The sequence below is a fragment of the Bombina bombina genome, chromosome 6, assembly GCF_027579735.1.
Source record: "Bombina bombina isolate aBomBom1 chromosome 6, aBomBom1.pri, whole genome shotgun sequence".
NCBI classification, from domain to species: Eukaryota; Metazoa; Chordata; class Amphibia; order Anura; family Bombinatoridae; genus Bombina; species Bombina bombina.
This window is the reverse complement of record NC_069504.1, coordinates 389,872,681-389,890,120: the sequence shown is the minus strand read 5'-3', so window position 1 is coordinate 389,890,120 and position 17,440 is coordinate 389,872,681. Positions and strand designations below refer to the sequence as shown.

General features: G+C 37.4%; 1 protein-coding gene across 6 annotated transcripts in view; it reads left to right on the top strand.

Moving 5' to 3' along the window:
* ABLIM3 (actin binding LIM protein family member 3) overlaps nucleotides 1–17,440 on the top strand; it is a 425,761-nt gene that overhangs the window by 279,463 nt on the left and 128,858 nt on the right. For all 6 annotated transcript variants that reach the window (XM_053717109.1, XM_053717108.1, XM_053717110.1 and 3 more), the window contains exon 7: nucleotides 14,407–14,494. In XM_053717109.1, coding sequence (XP_053573084.1) covers nucleotides 14,407–14,494 — 88 coding nt within the window. The remainder of the gene's footprint in view (nucleotides 1–14,406; nucleotides 14,495–17,440) is intronic.

Here is a 17,440-nt window from a genome sequence, read left to right as displayed (position 1 = left end):
TACCCAACTTCCTCCTCTGTTGCTAGCAGTTGTACCCCCGCTTTCCACTTTCTTACAACAGGCACAACAAAATATACAGATAGACAGACAGACATACAGATAGATGGATAGATAGATAGATAGATAGATAGATAGATAGATAGACACAGTCATGCAATAGCACCAGCTTCCAGGCTTCATATGTTTAATAGGGAGCTCTGCTGATGACACTAGGTAAGGGGAGAGCTGTTACATGGAGGTTATGAAGGTCAGAGAAGGAGAACTGCAGTAGCTACAACCAGTGCCTTCTTTACAGGAGTTAAACATATAGTTATATGCAAACAACAGTGCAATAATATTAAAACATTTTCTGGTAACTTCCCATTATACAGAACAGCATGCGCCAGCAGGGAGAACAGATCATGTGAGTCACAGAGCGTGGGACGGCCGTCCTGTGTAGGAGACCATGATCAGCACCATGATCAGCATGTGCAACAGGCATAGCACAAGATCTGAGGAAAGTGCAGTAGCTGCAGCCAATCTACACAAAAATATTTTTTACATAACTTTATGGTTAAAGGTGTCTCATACCTGGTGGCTCTGCACTTGGCAGCATTCATTTGCTTCCCAATATATTGTTGTATTGTTCCCTCTCGGCCGACAAGGGGTTCTGTGATGCACACCCCTTGCTTCTAATGCATGCTGTGGGCACGTCACTGTACACAGACTTTCCCATGGAAGCTGCCATGTTGCTGCAATAAATAACAACACAGGTCCAACCTGATTGGTTTTGTCCTTGTAGGGCATGATTGGGGACTTACATAATCATGCATGGACCAGAGAGCTGAGTGTTTGTAGCTGTAGAATGAGATCACAATCTGACCTGTATACTAATGATGTGTATGACAGTATTTGGGGGTATGCATTGTATATCCCTGTGATGAGTCAGTTGTGTATTTTAACTAAAAGTGAACTGTCGCATTAATCATAGTAGCTTTCTCTACCTTCCTGCTTACACTAACATTTTACAGTAGCTTTCCTAGAGCATGCTACCCCTACAGCACATGCTTTGTGACTCAAGTGATCTGTTCCTGTATAATAGGAATGCTTTAATTTTCTTATAACACTTTTATGTCCCTTTAATATTTTTCAGACAAATAAAAATAAAAAAATGTTCTAATAGCGCTTTTTCATATAAGTGATAGAAAATGATTCAGTGCAACATCCCTTTAAATCAACTGTGTTTTTTAAAATACCCTCAAATTAAATGCTAGGTAAATGGTGTACAGATCCATTTTAGACATTAACAACATTTGCTTTTTTTTCTAAGTAGTCTGTGCCTTACAGGTAGGCTATATCAAAAAAGGACATTTGGGGAGCGTTTCTAGGCAGTGGCCGGGAATAGCAGCAATATCAGATACTCTTGGTGAAGATCAACTAACCTGCCGAATATTGTTGATCTTAGACAGTATCCATGGTCATTCCTGTCATTATTATATATATTACAAGTCAATGATACATTTGCTGTATAAAAGATCCTTGAAACTTGATCTGGACCACTGGGATCTCAGGCGGCAATCCTGTAAGAAATTCTGGTACAGCCCCACACACACAACATAGAAATACGCGTACCACAATTGAGTGCTAATATTTACTATACACAATACTTTCTACTTCTTCATGTACCATTGGTTTTGGATGTGAGAACCTTCACTAATGAATCTACCACTGCAACACATGGAGGAGGCTATATTGACATTAGACATAAAGGAAGAGAGAGTCCTGCAACTTCTACAGAAACACTTCTTGGCTCTTGAACAGCAGCTATGCAGTGCTTTTAGTGACTCTCTCACAATAAGATATCAGCACTCATTGCAGCAGAGCATATTGACAGTGCTCAAGATTGCACAACTCTATCTGAACCAGTCTCTGTTCCTGAAGAGGCCGAGTGCCTGGATTTGTCCACAGATGCGTGGAGCCCCAAACCACTAGTGAGAACTTATATGGTAGAGAGACAGACTCTAATCATGGCAATTCTGGGCACTCCACAATGCAGCTCTGGTAAGTAGAGAGTGCTTACCTTGAATAGTTGCTCTACCATAGACTTCACTTACTCTTCAGCCTCCCCAGACATCAAGATGCCATTTCAAGCTTACCTTACTGGTGTCAGGTTCACTGTCTCCTTGTCCTGCAACATGTGGGTCGCTGTCACATTTATTGCTATAATTTCTATCCATGTTGACATCTAAATCAGGACCACAAGACTCTTCTCCCCTGCTACTGTTTCTCTAATTGGCTTCTTGAATCCACGAAGAGTTGGAGTGAGCTAGTAGTGTAACCCCTTCATTTCTGCCTTTGTCACATCTAAACTTTTGGCAGAATTTATTACACATACAGATCCTTTTTAAAAAATAATGAATGTGATACCTATAAAGGTGCACAACAGTGTAACTGTAATTTTAAGTCATTATTGCAGAGGACTCTATAGCAGCACCCCATTAAGACGATTTGTCTTTTACATGCTTGCATAACTGTTAATTATTATTAGGTTCATTAGATATTGTAAGCTATTATTTACTTTATATAGGTGCTTTACTTATATCAAATACCCTTTAATACCTTATGTCACGCTATGACATAGATTACGAGTGGATCGCTATTTACTGCTCCTGCTGAAGCGTTAACTGCACTTGAAGTAAGCTTTTTGCACCCTTTGGATACTGCACATATTACAAGTTAAAAGTAAAAAGTTTTTGCTTGCACGCTAACCTGCCATGCAAAAAAACGAACTTACAATATTGCGTTAACGTATTCTACCATAGATTTCAATGGAGCGGGAAAAGTAAAAAAAAAAAAAACCTACTCGCTCATAAACCCTATAGCATTTAACCAAGTACTTTCTTCACAAAGCAGAATATGTTGTACTTATTCATAAATACATATTTCTAAATAAACTCTCTATATATGTATATATATATATATATATATACAGTATATATACTGTATATAGATATATATATATATATATTTATATATATATATAAAAAGAAACTTCCGGAATGGATAAGCACAGTCTTACAAAGTCAGCTGCCAGGGTGCACTTCCACATCGACATACATGTTCCATCAGGCAAAAAAGGCACTCACTGGACTTGTATAATAAAAGATAATGTTTATTACATCAATATAAAAAAGGAGCACACCAAAACGTTATGTCATTTTTTATATCGATATAATAAACATTCGGCCAGATTACAAGTTTTTCGATAGGAGCTGTGCGGTGCTAACGAGCAGTTTTTTCTCACCGCCAGGGCCGCCATCAGGGGGTGACAGGGGTGACTCCTGTCAGGGGCCCAATGGGCCAGGGGGGCCCCATGAGGCAAGAACTAAAAAAAAAATTATTTTTTTTTTTTTTATTTTGGCAGCTACCAGTGGGTACTACAGCAGAGTGCTAATTGAGCAAGGGAAATGTTATTACAAGGAGTAAAGTATTAGCATTTGAGAGGATTTCTGAATGTGTACTAAACCACTATGCACAGTGTGAGACAGACTTGGCACTTAAGTTTGTTCAACGTGTGCCTGAGTCAGACTGCAGATAACTTTCATTTGCAGAGGAGGTAGGACTTACTTAGTAAATGTTTTTTATTTCTTTGTACAATTTCGGATTGTAACTTCAGTGTGGTAGTAGTTGTATGGTGGGGCAAGCAGCAGTGTATTTATGATTATTTGACAATGCTGTAGAAATTCTATATTTAAAACCATGCAGAAATGTTTCCTCCTCAATACACAAATGGTAGGTGCCCTTTTGGCAGATATGCATTTTTTTATTTTTTTATTTATTTATATTTATTTTTATATATATATATATATATATATATATATATATATATATAAAACATTACACTTTACTGCCCCTTTATGCAAGGACTTTCCAGATGCAAGGAGGCATTTCATCTAAGATTTTTACATCTGCATAAAATGTTATACTCTCAGACTTAGATTGCTCAGTGTTTGAAATGAGTCAGGTTAACTGAAAACTGTTCAGTTTACACTACAGCTGACTTTATTTTGAAATACATACCAACAAGCCTAAATTATGCATTTAACCAGATCTAATGGTATGAGTACCACAGCTTATGGTTCCACCAAGACCATATAGAGTACAGCATTTTCAAAATCCATAAGTACAGCTGACAGATGGGAATATTTGTACACTATATTTGAAGTGGTGCTCTTGGTTGGGGAAAAACAAACAAACATATGTCAACCTTTTAAAAGTACTTTTCTTCATCTAGCCATCTACCCAGATCATTAATGTACAATTTTGAATTCACAGAATTATTTTTGTTTACACATTTACAAATATGATTCTTTAAAAAGTGATCTCTTAATTTCTGCATTTTTTTTATCATGCATGTCACACACTGTTGATTTAGGGGATTGAAGGTGCATACATGTTTCCTCCTGTGAGTGTTTCTGTGGGTGTCTGTGTTTATGTCTTTGTGCTTTGGTTTGTGTCTCTATGAGTGTGTATGTATTTTTTTCTGTGGGTCTCTCTGTGAGGGTGGGTGTGTATGTCTTTGAGTTTTTTCTATGGTTGTCCCTGCGAGGGTGTGTGTATGTTTGCCTTTGTGTATTTTCTCTGGATGCCTCTGTGAGGGTGGGTGTGTATGTCTGTGTTTTCTGTGGATGTCTCTGTGAGGGTGTGTGTTTGTATATGTATGTATGTCTGTGTTTTCTGTGGATGTCTCTGTGAGGGTGTGTGTTTTCTGTGAGTGTCTCTGTGAGGGTGTGTGTATGTCTTTGTGTGTTTTCTTTTGAAGTCTCAGTGAGGGTGTGTGTTTTCTGTGGGTGTCTCTGTGAGGGTGTATGTCTGTGTTTTTTCTGTGGATGTCTCAGTGAGGGTGTGTTTATGCATGTCTTTCTGTGTTTTATGTGGTTGTCTCTGTGTGTGTGTTTGTATGTCTTTGTGTGTTTTCTGAGGCTGTCTCTGTCAGTGTTTCCTTGGGTGTATGTGCAAGTTTGAGTTTGTGTGTGTGTGTGTGTCCATTTTCTGTTCCTTTTTAGGACATTTTTACCGTACTACTGATTATTCACATCTTTCTACAGACTTTGAGACTATTGAGACCTTTACGGAAGTCACCAATCCACCATTTAACCTTTAAATTATTGTTTAGGCAGTTCAGGGCCCTTCCTTTCAGCCACTGCATGCTGTTGTCATCATTTAGTTGGCATCTTCCTTTACAAAAAGATAATCAGAACTCCATATTTTGTTTTCTAAATCTCCTTTTTTTACAAAACTGTAGTTTATCTCATTACTTGTCAGGTCAATGTAATCAAGTGCTGAGTATCTGTCTGTGTCTTAGTGTGTTTCTTTGTGTGTCTGCTAGAGTATCTATATGTGAATCCTTATGTGTGAGTTTGTGTTTTAGTGTATGAGTGTGTCTGTGTGTTTGTATGTTACTACCTTTACAACATTTCCAAGTTTAAATAGACACTTAAGAATAAAGTGCATATACGTTTTAGTCACTTGGTCAAAAATTGCACATGTCAAGGGGGGGGGGGGGGCCTGATCAATGGTCAAGTCAGGGGCCCAAAAATTTCTAGTGGCGGCCCTGCTCACCGCTCACTTACCTACAGAGCTGGTATTACAGGTTTTTACAAACCTGGTGTTAAAAAACAAGAAGTGAGCGTAGAGCAAAATTGTGCTCCTTACCGCACTTCAATACCAGCGCTGCTTAAGTCAGCGGTGAGCTGGTCGTACGTGCTCGTGCACGATTTCCCCATAGACATCAATGGGGAGAGCCGGCTGAGAAAAAGTCTAACACCTGCAAAAAAGCAGCGTAAAACTCAGTAACGCAGCCCCATTGATTCATATGGGGAAACACATTTTATGTTTACACCTAACACCCTAACATGAACCCCTAAGTCTAAACACCCCTAATCTTACACTTATTAACCCCTAATCTTCCGCCCCCGACATCGCAGACACCTACATTATTCTTATTAACACCTAATCTGCCGCTCCGCACATCGCCACCACCTACATTATACTCATAAAACCCTAATCTGCTGCCCCCAACATCGCTGACACCTACATTATATTTATTAACCCCTAATCTGCTGCCCCTAACATCGCCGCAACCTACCTACATTTATTAATCCCTAATCTGCTGCCCCCAACGTCGCCGCCACTATATTAAATTTATTAACCCCTAAACCTAAGTCTAACCCAAACCCTAACACCCCCTAATTGAAATATAATTTAAATAAATCTAAATAAAATTACTATCATTAACTACATTATTCCTATTTAAAAATAAATACTTACCTATAAAATAAACCCAAGGCTAGCTACAATATAACTAATTTTACAGGCAAGTTTGAATTTATTTTAACTAGGTAGAATAGTTATTAAATGGTTATTAACTATTTAATAACTACCTAGCTAAAATAAATACAAATTTACCTGTAAAATAAAACCTAACCTAAGTTACAATAACACCTAACACTACACTATAAATAAATCAATTCCCTAAATTAAATACAATTAAATAAATTTAATTAAATTAGCTAAATCACAAAAAAACACTAAATTACAGAAAATAAAAAACAAATTACAGATCTTTAAACAAATTACACCTAATCTAATAGCCCTATCAAAATAACAAAAGCCCCCCCCCCAAAATAAAAAAAAACCCTAGCCTAAACTAAACTACCAATAGCCCTTAAAAGGGCCTTTTGTGGGGCATTACCCCAAAGAAATCAGCACTTTTTCCTGTAAAAAATAATACAAACATCCCCCCCAACAGTAAAACCCACCACCCACACAACCAACCCCCCCCCCCAAATAAAAGCCTAACAAAAAAAAATTAAGCTCCCCATTGCCCTGAAAAGAGCATTTGGATGGGCATTGCCCTTAAAAGGGCATTTAGCTCTATTGCGGCCCAAAGTCCCTAATCTAAAAAATAAACCCACCCAATACACCCATAAAAAATCCTAACACTAACCCCCGAAGATTCACTTACCAGGAGAAGTCAGCCAATAGGATTTTTTCAACCTTAATTCCGATTGGCTGATAGAATTCTATCAGCCAATTGGAATCTAAGGGACACCATCGTGGTGCTATTCATTACGAAGAAGCCGTCGTTTGAAGAGGATGCTCCGCGTCAGAAGGATGAAGATAGAAGATGCCATCTGGATGAAGACTTCTGCCCATCTGGAGGACCACTTCTGCCCGTCTGGAGGACCACTTCTGCCGGCTTCGTTGAGGACATCTTGCCGCTTGGATGAAGACTTCTCCCGGTAAGTGAATCTTGGATTTTTTTATTGGGTGGGTTTATTTTTTAGATTAGGGACTTTGGACAGCAATAGAGCTAAATGCCCTTTTAAGGGCAATGACCATCCAAATACCCTTTTCAGGGCAATGGGGAGCTTAGGTTTTTTTAGTTAGTATTTTATTTGGGGGGTTGATTGTGTGGGTGGTGGGTTTTACTGTTGGGGGGTGTTTGTATATTTTTTTACAGAAAAAAGAGCTGATTTCTTTGGGGCAATGCCCCGCAAATGGCCCTTTTAAGGGCTATTGGTAGTTTAGTTTAGGCTAGGTTTTTTTTTAATTTTACGGGGGCTTTTTTATTTTCATAGGGCTATTAGATTAAAGATCTGTAATTTGTTTTTTATTTTCTGTAATTTAGTGGGGGGGTTTTGTGATTTAGCTAATTTAATTTAATTTATTTAATTGTATTTAATTTAGGGAATTGATTTAATTATAGTGTAGTGTTAGGTGTTATTGTAACTTAGGTTAGGTTTTATTTTACAGGTAAATTTGTATTTATTTTAGCTAGGTAGTTATTAAATAGTTAATAACAATTTAATAACTATTGTACCTAGTTAAAATAAATACAAACTTACCTGTAAAATAAAAATAAACCCTAAGCTAGATACAATGTAACTATTAGTTATGTTGTAGCTAGCTTAGGGTTTATTTTATAGATAAGTATTTATTTTTAAATAGGAACAATGTAGTTAATGATAGTAATTTTGTTTAGATTTATTTAAATTATATTTCAATTAGGGGGTGTTAGGGTTAGACTTAGGTTTAGGGGTTAATAAATTTAATATAGTGGCGGCGATGTTGGGGACGGCAGATTAGGGGTTAATAAGTGTAGATAGGTTGTGGCGACATTGGGGACGGCAGATTAGGGGTTAATAAATATAATGTAGGTGTCAGCGATGTTGGGGGCGGCAGATTAGGGGTTAATAATATTTAACTAGTGTTTGCGAGGTGGGAGTACGGCGGTTTTGGGGTTAATATGTTTATTCTAGTGGCGGCAATGTCCGGAACGGCAGATTAGGGGTTAATATTTTTATTATAGTGTTTGCAATGCGGGAGGGCCTCGATTTAGGGGTTAATAGGTAGTTTATGGGTGTTAGTGTACTTTTTAGCACTTTAGTTATGAGTTTTATGCTACGGCGTTGTAGTGTAAAACTCATAACTACTGACTTTAGAATGTGTTAGGGATCTTGGAGGTAGAGGGTGTACTGCTCACTTTTTGGCCTCTCAGGACAGACTCGTAATACCAGCACTATGGAAGTCCCATAGAAAAAAGGGTTTAGGAAGTTTACGTAAGTTGGTTTGCGGTAAGGCCAAAAAAGTGTGCGGTGCCTCTAAACCTGCAAGACTCGTAATAGCAGCGGGCGTAAAAAAGCAGCGTTAGGACCTGTTAACGCTGCTTTTTTACCTTAACGCACAAATTGTAATCTAGCCGATTATGTTTTATTATACAAGTCCAGTGAGTGCCTTTTTTTGCCTGATGGAAAAAAAATATATATAGCTAAATTTTGATCTTAACACAGTTAGGTTAGTGCACATGATGTGCAACATGCATATTTTACTTTCCTTTGCTCTTTACATAGAAAATAATATATTTTTTCTATATATGTTTGATACTTTTCATGTAAAATACATATCTTGACCTATATATCTATAGGACTAGATATGCAGGTATATGTATATATAAATATATATATATATATGTATATAAGAATAAAAAGGACATTATCCTGTTAGTGAAGAACATTGGAATGTGAAATATGTACAGTAAATACACAGTGAAACATATAAATATATGAATACATATGGACAGACAGTGTTATTATGAGTGTAATTGTACTTATAAATGTATTTTTCATGTCTTTTGTTACACTTTTTATTTGAGCGTAACAGTTAACCAGAGCTCTGAGGTCAAGTGCGTTAAATTCAATTGAGCTTGAGTGAAACCGTTTCCTTTTATCTTGTAATGCGCCCATTACTTCTGAAGTGTGCAAACACCTGCTATAAACCCCTTATCGCTCGAGCATAGTTAGTGCCCCACTCGTAATCTGGCCCTATATGTCTAACTGTTATGCTGTATTGTATGGTTTGTTTGTTTTTCCCCAGTTATGCCAGGATCATTTAAAGATTGTTGCCTTTACCTTTTTAACCTCCTCTCTCATGATAAGGCAACTTACTGTTAGGCTGTCAGTGAACAGCACAGCAAGGGTTTGGTTTGCCTAATGTAATGATCACAAACTTTCCAACTTTAAGCTGAGGTTATTCTTTCATATTATTTGACTTACTATGGGCCAGATTGCAATTGGAGCATTATTTAACGCTCTCGCTAGCGCGCTAACTCTGCTGGACGTAACCTTTTTGCGTGCATCGGGTAGAATTCGTATTACAAGTTAAAAGTAAACAGTTTTCTCGCAAGCGCTAACCCGATGCACGCAAAATATAAACAAAGTTAGAATTGTGCATTTATGTATTCCCCCATAGAATACAATGAAGCAAAGTGGGAAAAAAACATCCTATTCGCGGGTAAACCCGATTGCGTATTCTCAAGTGCGCTAACCTGACATGAAAATATGAATATTTCACATTGCAATGTTCTTCACAAAGTAAAATTTGTTCTATTTATTCATAAATACATTTTTCTACATATATCTGATGGTATTTTGGTACAATATATATCTATACCTATATATACACTCACACTTTATTAGGTACACCTGTTCAATTGCTTGGTAACACAAATTGCTAATCAGCCAATCACATGGCAGCAACTCAATGCATTTAGGCATCTAGACGTGGTGAAGATTACTTACTGAAGTACAATCCAAGGATCAGAATGGGCAAGAAAGTGGATTTAAGTGATTTTGAATGTGACATGGTTGTTGGTGCCAGACAGTCTGGTCCAAGGTATGCAGAATACCATCTCTGAACGCACATGACATCGAACCTTGATGGAGATGGGCTACAGCAGCAGAAGACCACACCGGGTGCCACCTTTGGGATGTGGTGGAACGGGAGATTTGCATCATGGATGCGCAGTCGACAAATCTGCAGCAACTGGGTAATGCTATCATGTCAATATGGACCAAAATGTCTGAGGAATATTTCCATCACCTTGCTGAATCTATGCCACGAAAAATAAAGGCAGTTTTGAAGCCAAAAGGGAGTCCAACCCGGTAATAGCAAGGTGTACCTAATAAAGTGGCCGGTGAGTGTATATACCTGATTATATAAAGGTATACAGTTAACACACAGTACAATACTTTATTGAATATGAATATTGCATAAATATGTTTTTTCATATTTTCATCTAATTAACTGCAAAGGGCTCCAGTGCACACACACACACACACACACATACACACACACATACACACACATACACACACACACACACACACACACACACATACACACACACATACACACACATATATATATATATATGTCTATATGTGTGCTCACATATATTTATATGTTTATATATGTTTGTAAATGCATATATATATATATTTATACATACACAGTATATATACATATAAATATATAACTACATATGTACACACATATAGACATATTTATATCCATAGATATACATATTTAGGCTCTATGTTAAAGCCCTTTGCCTGCCTTTTTTTCTGAGATCTGAGACCTCAAAGCCTGTATCTTTTTTGTGCATTTTTTTTAAAATCACTTTTATTAGATAGAGTTGTTATCAGCATAACTGTACTTTGTGGTGTATTTTTTATGTGTTTTGTGCAAATATTTTGTTTTGTGGAAGTTAACCAGAGCTCTAAGGATGCGGTAATCATTCTAGCATAAATCACGATCAAGGCTCAAGGGATCGCGTTTACTTTCAACTTGTAATATGAGTGATAACCCTGACATGCGCAAACACGCGCGATGAACCCCTTTTCACTTGCACGTAACTATTAGCGCTCCACTCGTAATCTGGGCCTTTATGAATAAATAGTTCTTGCCTTACTTTCTTTAGTGACAGACAATAATGTGTAGAGTAAGAGCATGTAGGGAGAAGCAGCCTTTTTATTGGCTGTACTGTCAGCGGCTCTATGTAATGAAAACAACTGTGCAAGCTTTGGGGTAGTCTGAGGAAGGGATTCAAATGTTTGCTACTTTTTTAAAATAACAATTATGGAAAACTATATCTATGCAGCACAATCTGTAAGGCACAAAATACTTATAAAAGGCAAAACTAATTAAACATTTACTCTCATTTCATTATGATCAACTCTACTAATAGTACCAATTGCCATTTATGCAGTGTCTTCCCTTTTCTTTGTATGGCTGCCCCTTTTGTAACATTTAACATTGCATTTCGGTGTACAAAGAGCATGGGCTGCACTTTCTGATGTCTTCTTTGCTTGTCTCAGCTTTTTTCCTCCCTGATCTCTGTCAGCATCCCGTGCACGTCACAAGCCGCTCGGCAGAGCTCAGTGAGATCTATCTGAGCAGCACTGAGCCAATGGACTGGAAATAAACCACTTTAGCTTCTTCAAGGCAGATTGCCACTGTGACCTTGAATAAGGTGCCTCTCTGAGAATTCAGCGAGAGAGAATGTGATATCAATGAACAGGCTCAGGTGTTTCCTTTTATGTTATAAATAGGATTGTAATCCTGCTCCGTATCCTTTTGTAAAACCAGTGCAGATCTTACACATTATCCGTTAAACTCATGTGTACAATGTGCAGAACATATTAAATGGTTTGTCAGTTTGATGTAGTCAAGTGACATAAGATATAAAGAAAAGCCCCCTAGTCTTGTGTCATGATTATTTTCTCCACAATATAATTACGTTATACAGTGCGGAAAAAAATAAAATGATAGCTTCAAAGAACATTAAACGCTAAGTAAATGTTAAACAGAATGATTTATTCAGAACAAAAATTAAACTGATATGCAGATGTCATTTTAAAAATCATGTTAGGGGTTTAAATATTGAAAAGTATAAAGTTTAGTGTCCTTAAAGCAATGTAAACTAGATGTCCTTTTCTGTGAAGCCAATCAGGGGCTGCTATCAATGAGTAACTTGAGTGTGCAGCCAATGGCTGTGTGGAATAGAGCAGTGTTAGGTCTGGAGATTGCACTTCTAACAGGAATTGGAAAACCCACAATTTAATTTTCAGAACTAAATGATGGGAAATGGGGGTGGGGTTAAATCATGAAATTACATTGTAACGTGTTTTTTTCCTATATTGTTTTTAAACATTTTATTTCACAATCTCAACCTGTTTAATAACCATGTAACTAACTATGGGCTAGATTACGAGTGGAGCTGTAGTTTGCGCTCCCGCTTGTGCGTTAACTCTGCTAGAAGTAAACTTTTTGCGCCGAACTTCGAATATACGCGTTAACTTATTCCCCCAATAGACTTCAATGTATCAGATAATGTTATTGTAAATGTAATTTTGATGTTTTTAGTGGAGTGTAACAGTTAATCAGAGCTCTGAATTTGCGCTATCCTGATGCATGTTAAATCCTATTGCGCTCGATCGAACATGTTTACTTTCAACTTGTAATACGCACACTACCTCAGACAGGCTCAAAGAGCCCCGATAAACCACCATTCGCTCGCCACTCGTAATCTAGCCTTATATATTAATGGTAAAATAGTTTTTAAAAATTGCCGCCTAAGCTTTGCACTCAGTATTCATTTGTTGCGTTGTAGTGTTATTAATTAATTTATATTACTTATGAGTCATTTTTATTGATCCCTTTCAAGCTTGGCAGTCAAATAAAATATGAAATGTATCGTATGAAAACTATAATTTGGTTACTTTTTATAATGCTTATAAATATTAAAATAACATTTAATTGAAATTAAACTGAAAGTGTAATTCCCTATAAAAAAATCTAATCACATATAGTAAGAAAAAATGTAATGCACATTATATATTTTATTCACGGTTACTGAAAATTAACTAAAATAAAAAATGGTCTTTGTGTGTTTTTACTGCTTAAGAGAGGATGGAATGCATTCTACTGAATGCAGAACGTAAAAGGACATTTTTCTTTCATGATTCAGACAGCGCATACAGTTTTCAACAATTTTTCAAATGACTTATTTTCTTAATTTTCCTTTGTTCTTTTTGTATCATTTGTTGAAAAGCAAGCAGGTAGGTACGTAGCACGCTAGTGTCTGCTGCATAATATGGTGGCAGTATTGCAAGAATACTATTAACAATGTAATACATTTTCAAAAGCACTAGATGGCAGCAGTGTTTGCTGCCATGTGTATTCTATTTTGCTCTTCAACAAAGAATACAATTAAAACAAAGTAATTGTAATAACAGAAGTAAATTGGAACTTTTTTTAAAAAAAACTGTACGCTCTGTCTGAATCAGATAAGAAAAATATTGAGTTTATGCTGCAAGATTCTACACAGTAATTGCTTGATCAGTAAAGGGGCCAATTTATAGCTGTCTGAAATAGACCAGAGCAAATAAGATAAGAGGCAATATTTGAAACATGTCGCGGGTATGAGCAAAACAATAGATATTTTGGTAGCAAAAAAATGTTAAATCCTTTTAAGACATTTGTTTTGACTGAGAACCTTTTTGTAGTGCATAGTTTACCCGCAGATACAGTATATACTTTGCAAATGTAGAACATTACATTATTGCCCCTTTAAATATCCAAAATATGCAATTACACTTACTTACTTTACTGAAAACCCAGTGTTCCCCTTCTGGAAAATGCTCAAGTCACCTACTCCTCATTCATTTACTACAGTCCTTGGGATGCCCACTCAGTGAACTGTTTATGAACAGGCAATGTATTGGCTAAGCATATGGGCATTTTAAGGGCTATGGAAAATGCAGAAGGTAGAGGTGCCTTGAGGAATGCTGGAGTTCTTATTTAGGCAAGTATGCTCTTTTTGCTTAAAATGCTTCAGAATTTTACAGTGGACCTTCCATTCACTCAAAGATCATCGCCATATGTTTGTTTAGAAATCATAACCTAACATTAGCCCTGCAAGATTACTCATCTGAGTGCAAATAAAATCTGTGTTTCTGTGTGAGACGTGACCATTGTAACAATATGATGTGCAACTGAAAGTTCTGCTGTTATTTGTCTTAGGCTGGTGGAAAGCACTATCACCCAACATGTGCCCGCTGCGTGCGCTGCCAGCAGATGTTTTCTGAAGGAGAGGAGATGTATCTGACAGGTAGTGCTTAAACATAATGTACACTGGCTGCTGCTTCTAGGCTGATTTTATTGTGTATAGCTCTATTCCTTTTCCTAATGTGGCACCATATGGTAATTTGTAGTGTTTGTGGCGCTAGATTAGAGAAAGGCAATGATTCATTTGTTTTTGTTTTGTATTTTATGTATAGCTGAGTACACGTTTTGGCCTAGATCACTGGTTTTCAAACCTGTACTCAGGCCTCCCTAACAGGCCAGATTTTCAGGATTACCTTGGTTGAGAGCAGGTAAAATAACCATGTTTAATAATCAGTTAATTATTTCACCTGTGCTCTAGTTCCGATATCCTCAAAATCTGACCTGTTAGGGAGGCCTGGGGACAGGTTTAAAAACAAGTGGCCTAAATCAACTAGATCTGGGCATAGGATAGCTGCAGTAGCAATTTTTTCATTAAAGGGACATTAATACACCTTGTGCTTTTGTTTGAAAATAGTAGTTTGTCCCAGCGTCCAAAGTTTTTTTCAAAATGCTGCAAAATGCCTAAACCAGTCATTTGATTTGCAGCATAAGCAAGTTACAGATTGTGCTTTTTGGCCTCTCTGGGGAGCATGTGACAAACACAGTTTTACATAAAAACAAGAGGTGTTCAATTCCTTTTTACAATGCTAAGTCACAAGCTTTCTTCTATAGCACAGATTTCTAAAGCACACACTTACCTTCTCTGTGCTTTGGCCCGCTTCCAGCTTTATAATGTGTTAATCACATCCACAGATAATGTGCGTGAATGAATTGTCTTATCTGCTACCTAAGTCTACTTATTTAAAGTCACCTTGCTGACAAATGTGAGAAAAAATCATTAGGTTATCGTTGAGCAAACCTTTTGCTTTGAGATAAATGGGATTTTATTCTTAAATAATTGAGTGCAATAAGGTTGCATCCTTGCTTCGTTCAGGTTTGCTTGATAAATGTCCTTAACTATCTTCCAATAAAATAAAGTAAAGGCTTATTTTCTCATTTATATAACCCTTTATATCTTTTCCTTTCTGAAGTGCCATTCCCCAGTGGCCTTTCTATGTCTGCATGCGGCGCTGTTTCCTCTCTGCTTGTCTGTGCTTCTTCCTAGTGCTTTTTACCAGCATTACTCATTGATGTAATATCATAGTGTGAAAATAAAACATTTCTTTACATCATATATATATTTTTACATAATCTATTTTTTTATCTCATTTTGTGTTGAATGTTTGCTATGAGGTAAATACAGTTAATGCCAAGTACCCAGATGTCTCTCCGTGCCACCACTTGTAGATACAGTCATTGTGCATACACACATATGCCTCCCTTGATGAGCTGGCTAGATGTATCCTCTATGGAAATATATATTATTTTCCCAGGGGCATGACATTAATTTCGATTATATCATTTGTTGGTGGTTAAGCTCATATTTCTTTCCTAAGGCATGGAGAGTCCACAAATCATTCTAATTACTAGTGGGATATTCACTCCTGGCCAGCAGGAGGAGGCAAAGAGCACCCCAGCAAAGCTGTTAAGTATCACTTCCCTTACCCATAGCCCCCAGTCATTCTCTTTGCTTCTGTCAAGGAAGGATGTGCGAAGATGTTGTCTGAAGATATTTAATCTTTTTATGGGTACTTTTCCCTGCAAGCAAGGATTTGGGCTATGCTGTGTCCATGTCAATCTCTTTAGTAAGCGTAATGGTGGCTATTAGCAGTTCAAAAGCAGCAAAGTGGTCTTTGCTTTATTTCTAACATTTTTGCTACCCCTTTATGGAAAGCCAGGGTTGGTTACTCTGTTCTTTCTTTTTCTACAGGTCCATGGGGGAAGAGAAGGTATCTGCTACACCTTAGAAGTCATTCCCTGTTGCACAGCAGCAGCCACAGGTAAGTGCTTCCCTTCTAGGTTGGAAGGTACCAGCACTCTAAGGGTTGATTCCCTTGTGGATTTCATTATTGGGACTCCTTTTTTTCTCTGTTAGGAAATATGGATGTATAAGGGGGCACTGCATTAAAAGAGCTGTTGGGGTTATGAGGATGACAGAATTTTAGATATTAATCTTAGAGAGATATTAGAGCACTTGAAGCTATGGCTCAGTGGTTATGTGCTTGGATTGGATTTCCAGAGGTCTGGGTTTGAAACCAGGTGAGGGTAACCTTTTACTCTTTATTGGGCATTGGTATCAGGGATAGTTTGATTTTAGTGTAAAAAACGTATTCCTATTTTTTTTGTCTGTATTATTCGTGTGCAGTTTTTTTGTTGATGGCACAGTTCAGTTTAGTTGCGGTCACGTGACTTTTCCTCCGCACTTTCGCTTCTCGGAGTTCATAGCAGAGTTGGTAGTGGGGTGTGTGGACGTTTTCAGTCCCTGTCTAAAGACTCTATCTACTGTGTTGCTATCGTAGCAAGAGTACAAGTGCACATTTTCGGCTCCTGACTGAAAGACTATGGCCTCCATTAAATATGCAGCATTGCCCGCAAAATCCTCCGCCGTCAGAATTTACGCGATTTTGGTATTACATATACGGCGTAGCATACAAGTTACGTGCGTATATTTCACTCTTCGGACGTATTTTTTTTAACCATAGACTAATATAGAACAGACGCGTAATTTGGTATCCAATATACAGCGTAAGGACTTACACGCGCAGAATTCAGAGAATCTACTCATTCTTATCTTGCCACAAATTGCAGGCGCAGGAACCCTTGCACTGACTAAAAAAGCAACGTAACTCCCTGACGGGGACCCCACTGCTCCTCCTGTCCTCTCCAATACTCCTTCCCTGCCATCCTCACACTAAATCACACTACACACACTCACACTCACTCCCAGTTCAATCACACACAATGACAACCAAACACTCAGCCTAAAACACTGTAAAATTGAAATAAAATGTGTGAGGTGTTAGAAAAAAAAGTGTGGTGTATTTGTATATGTATGTATGTATGTATGCAA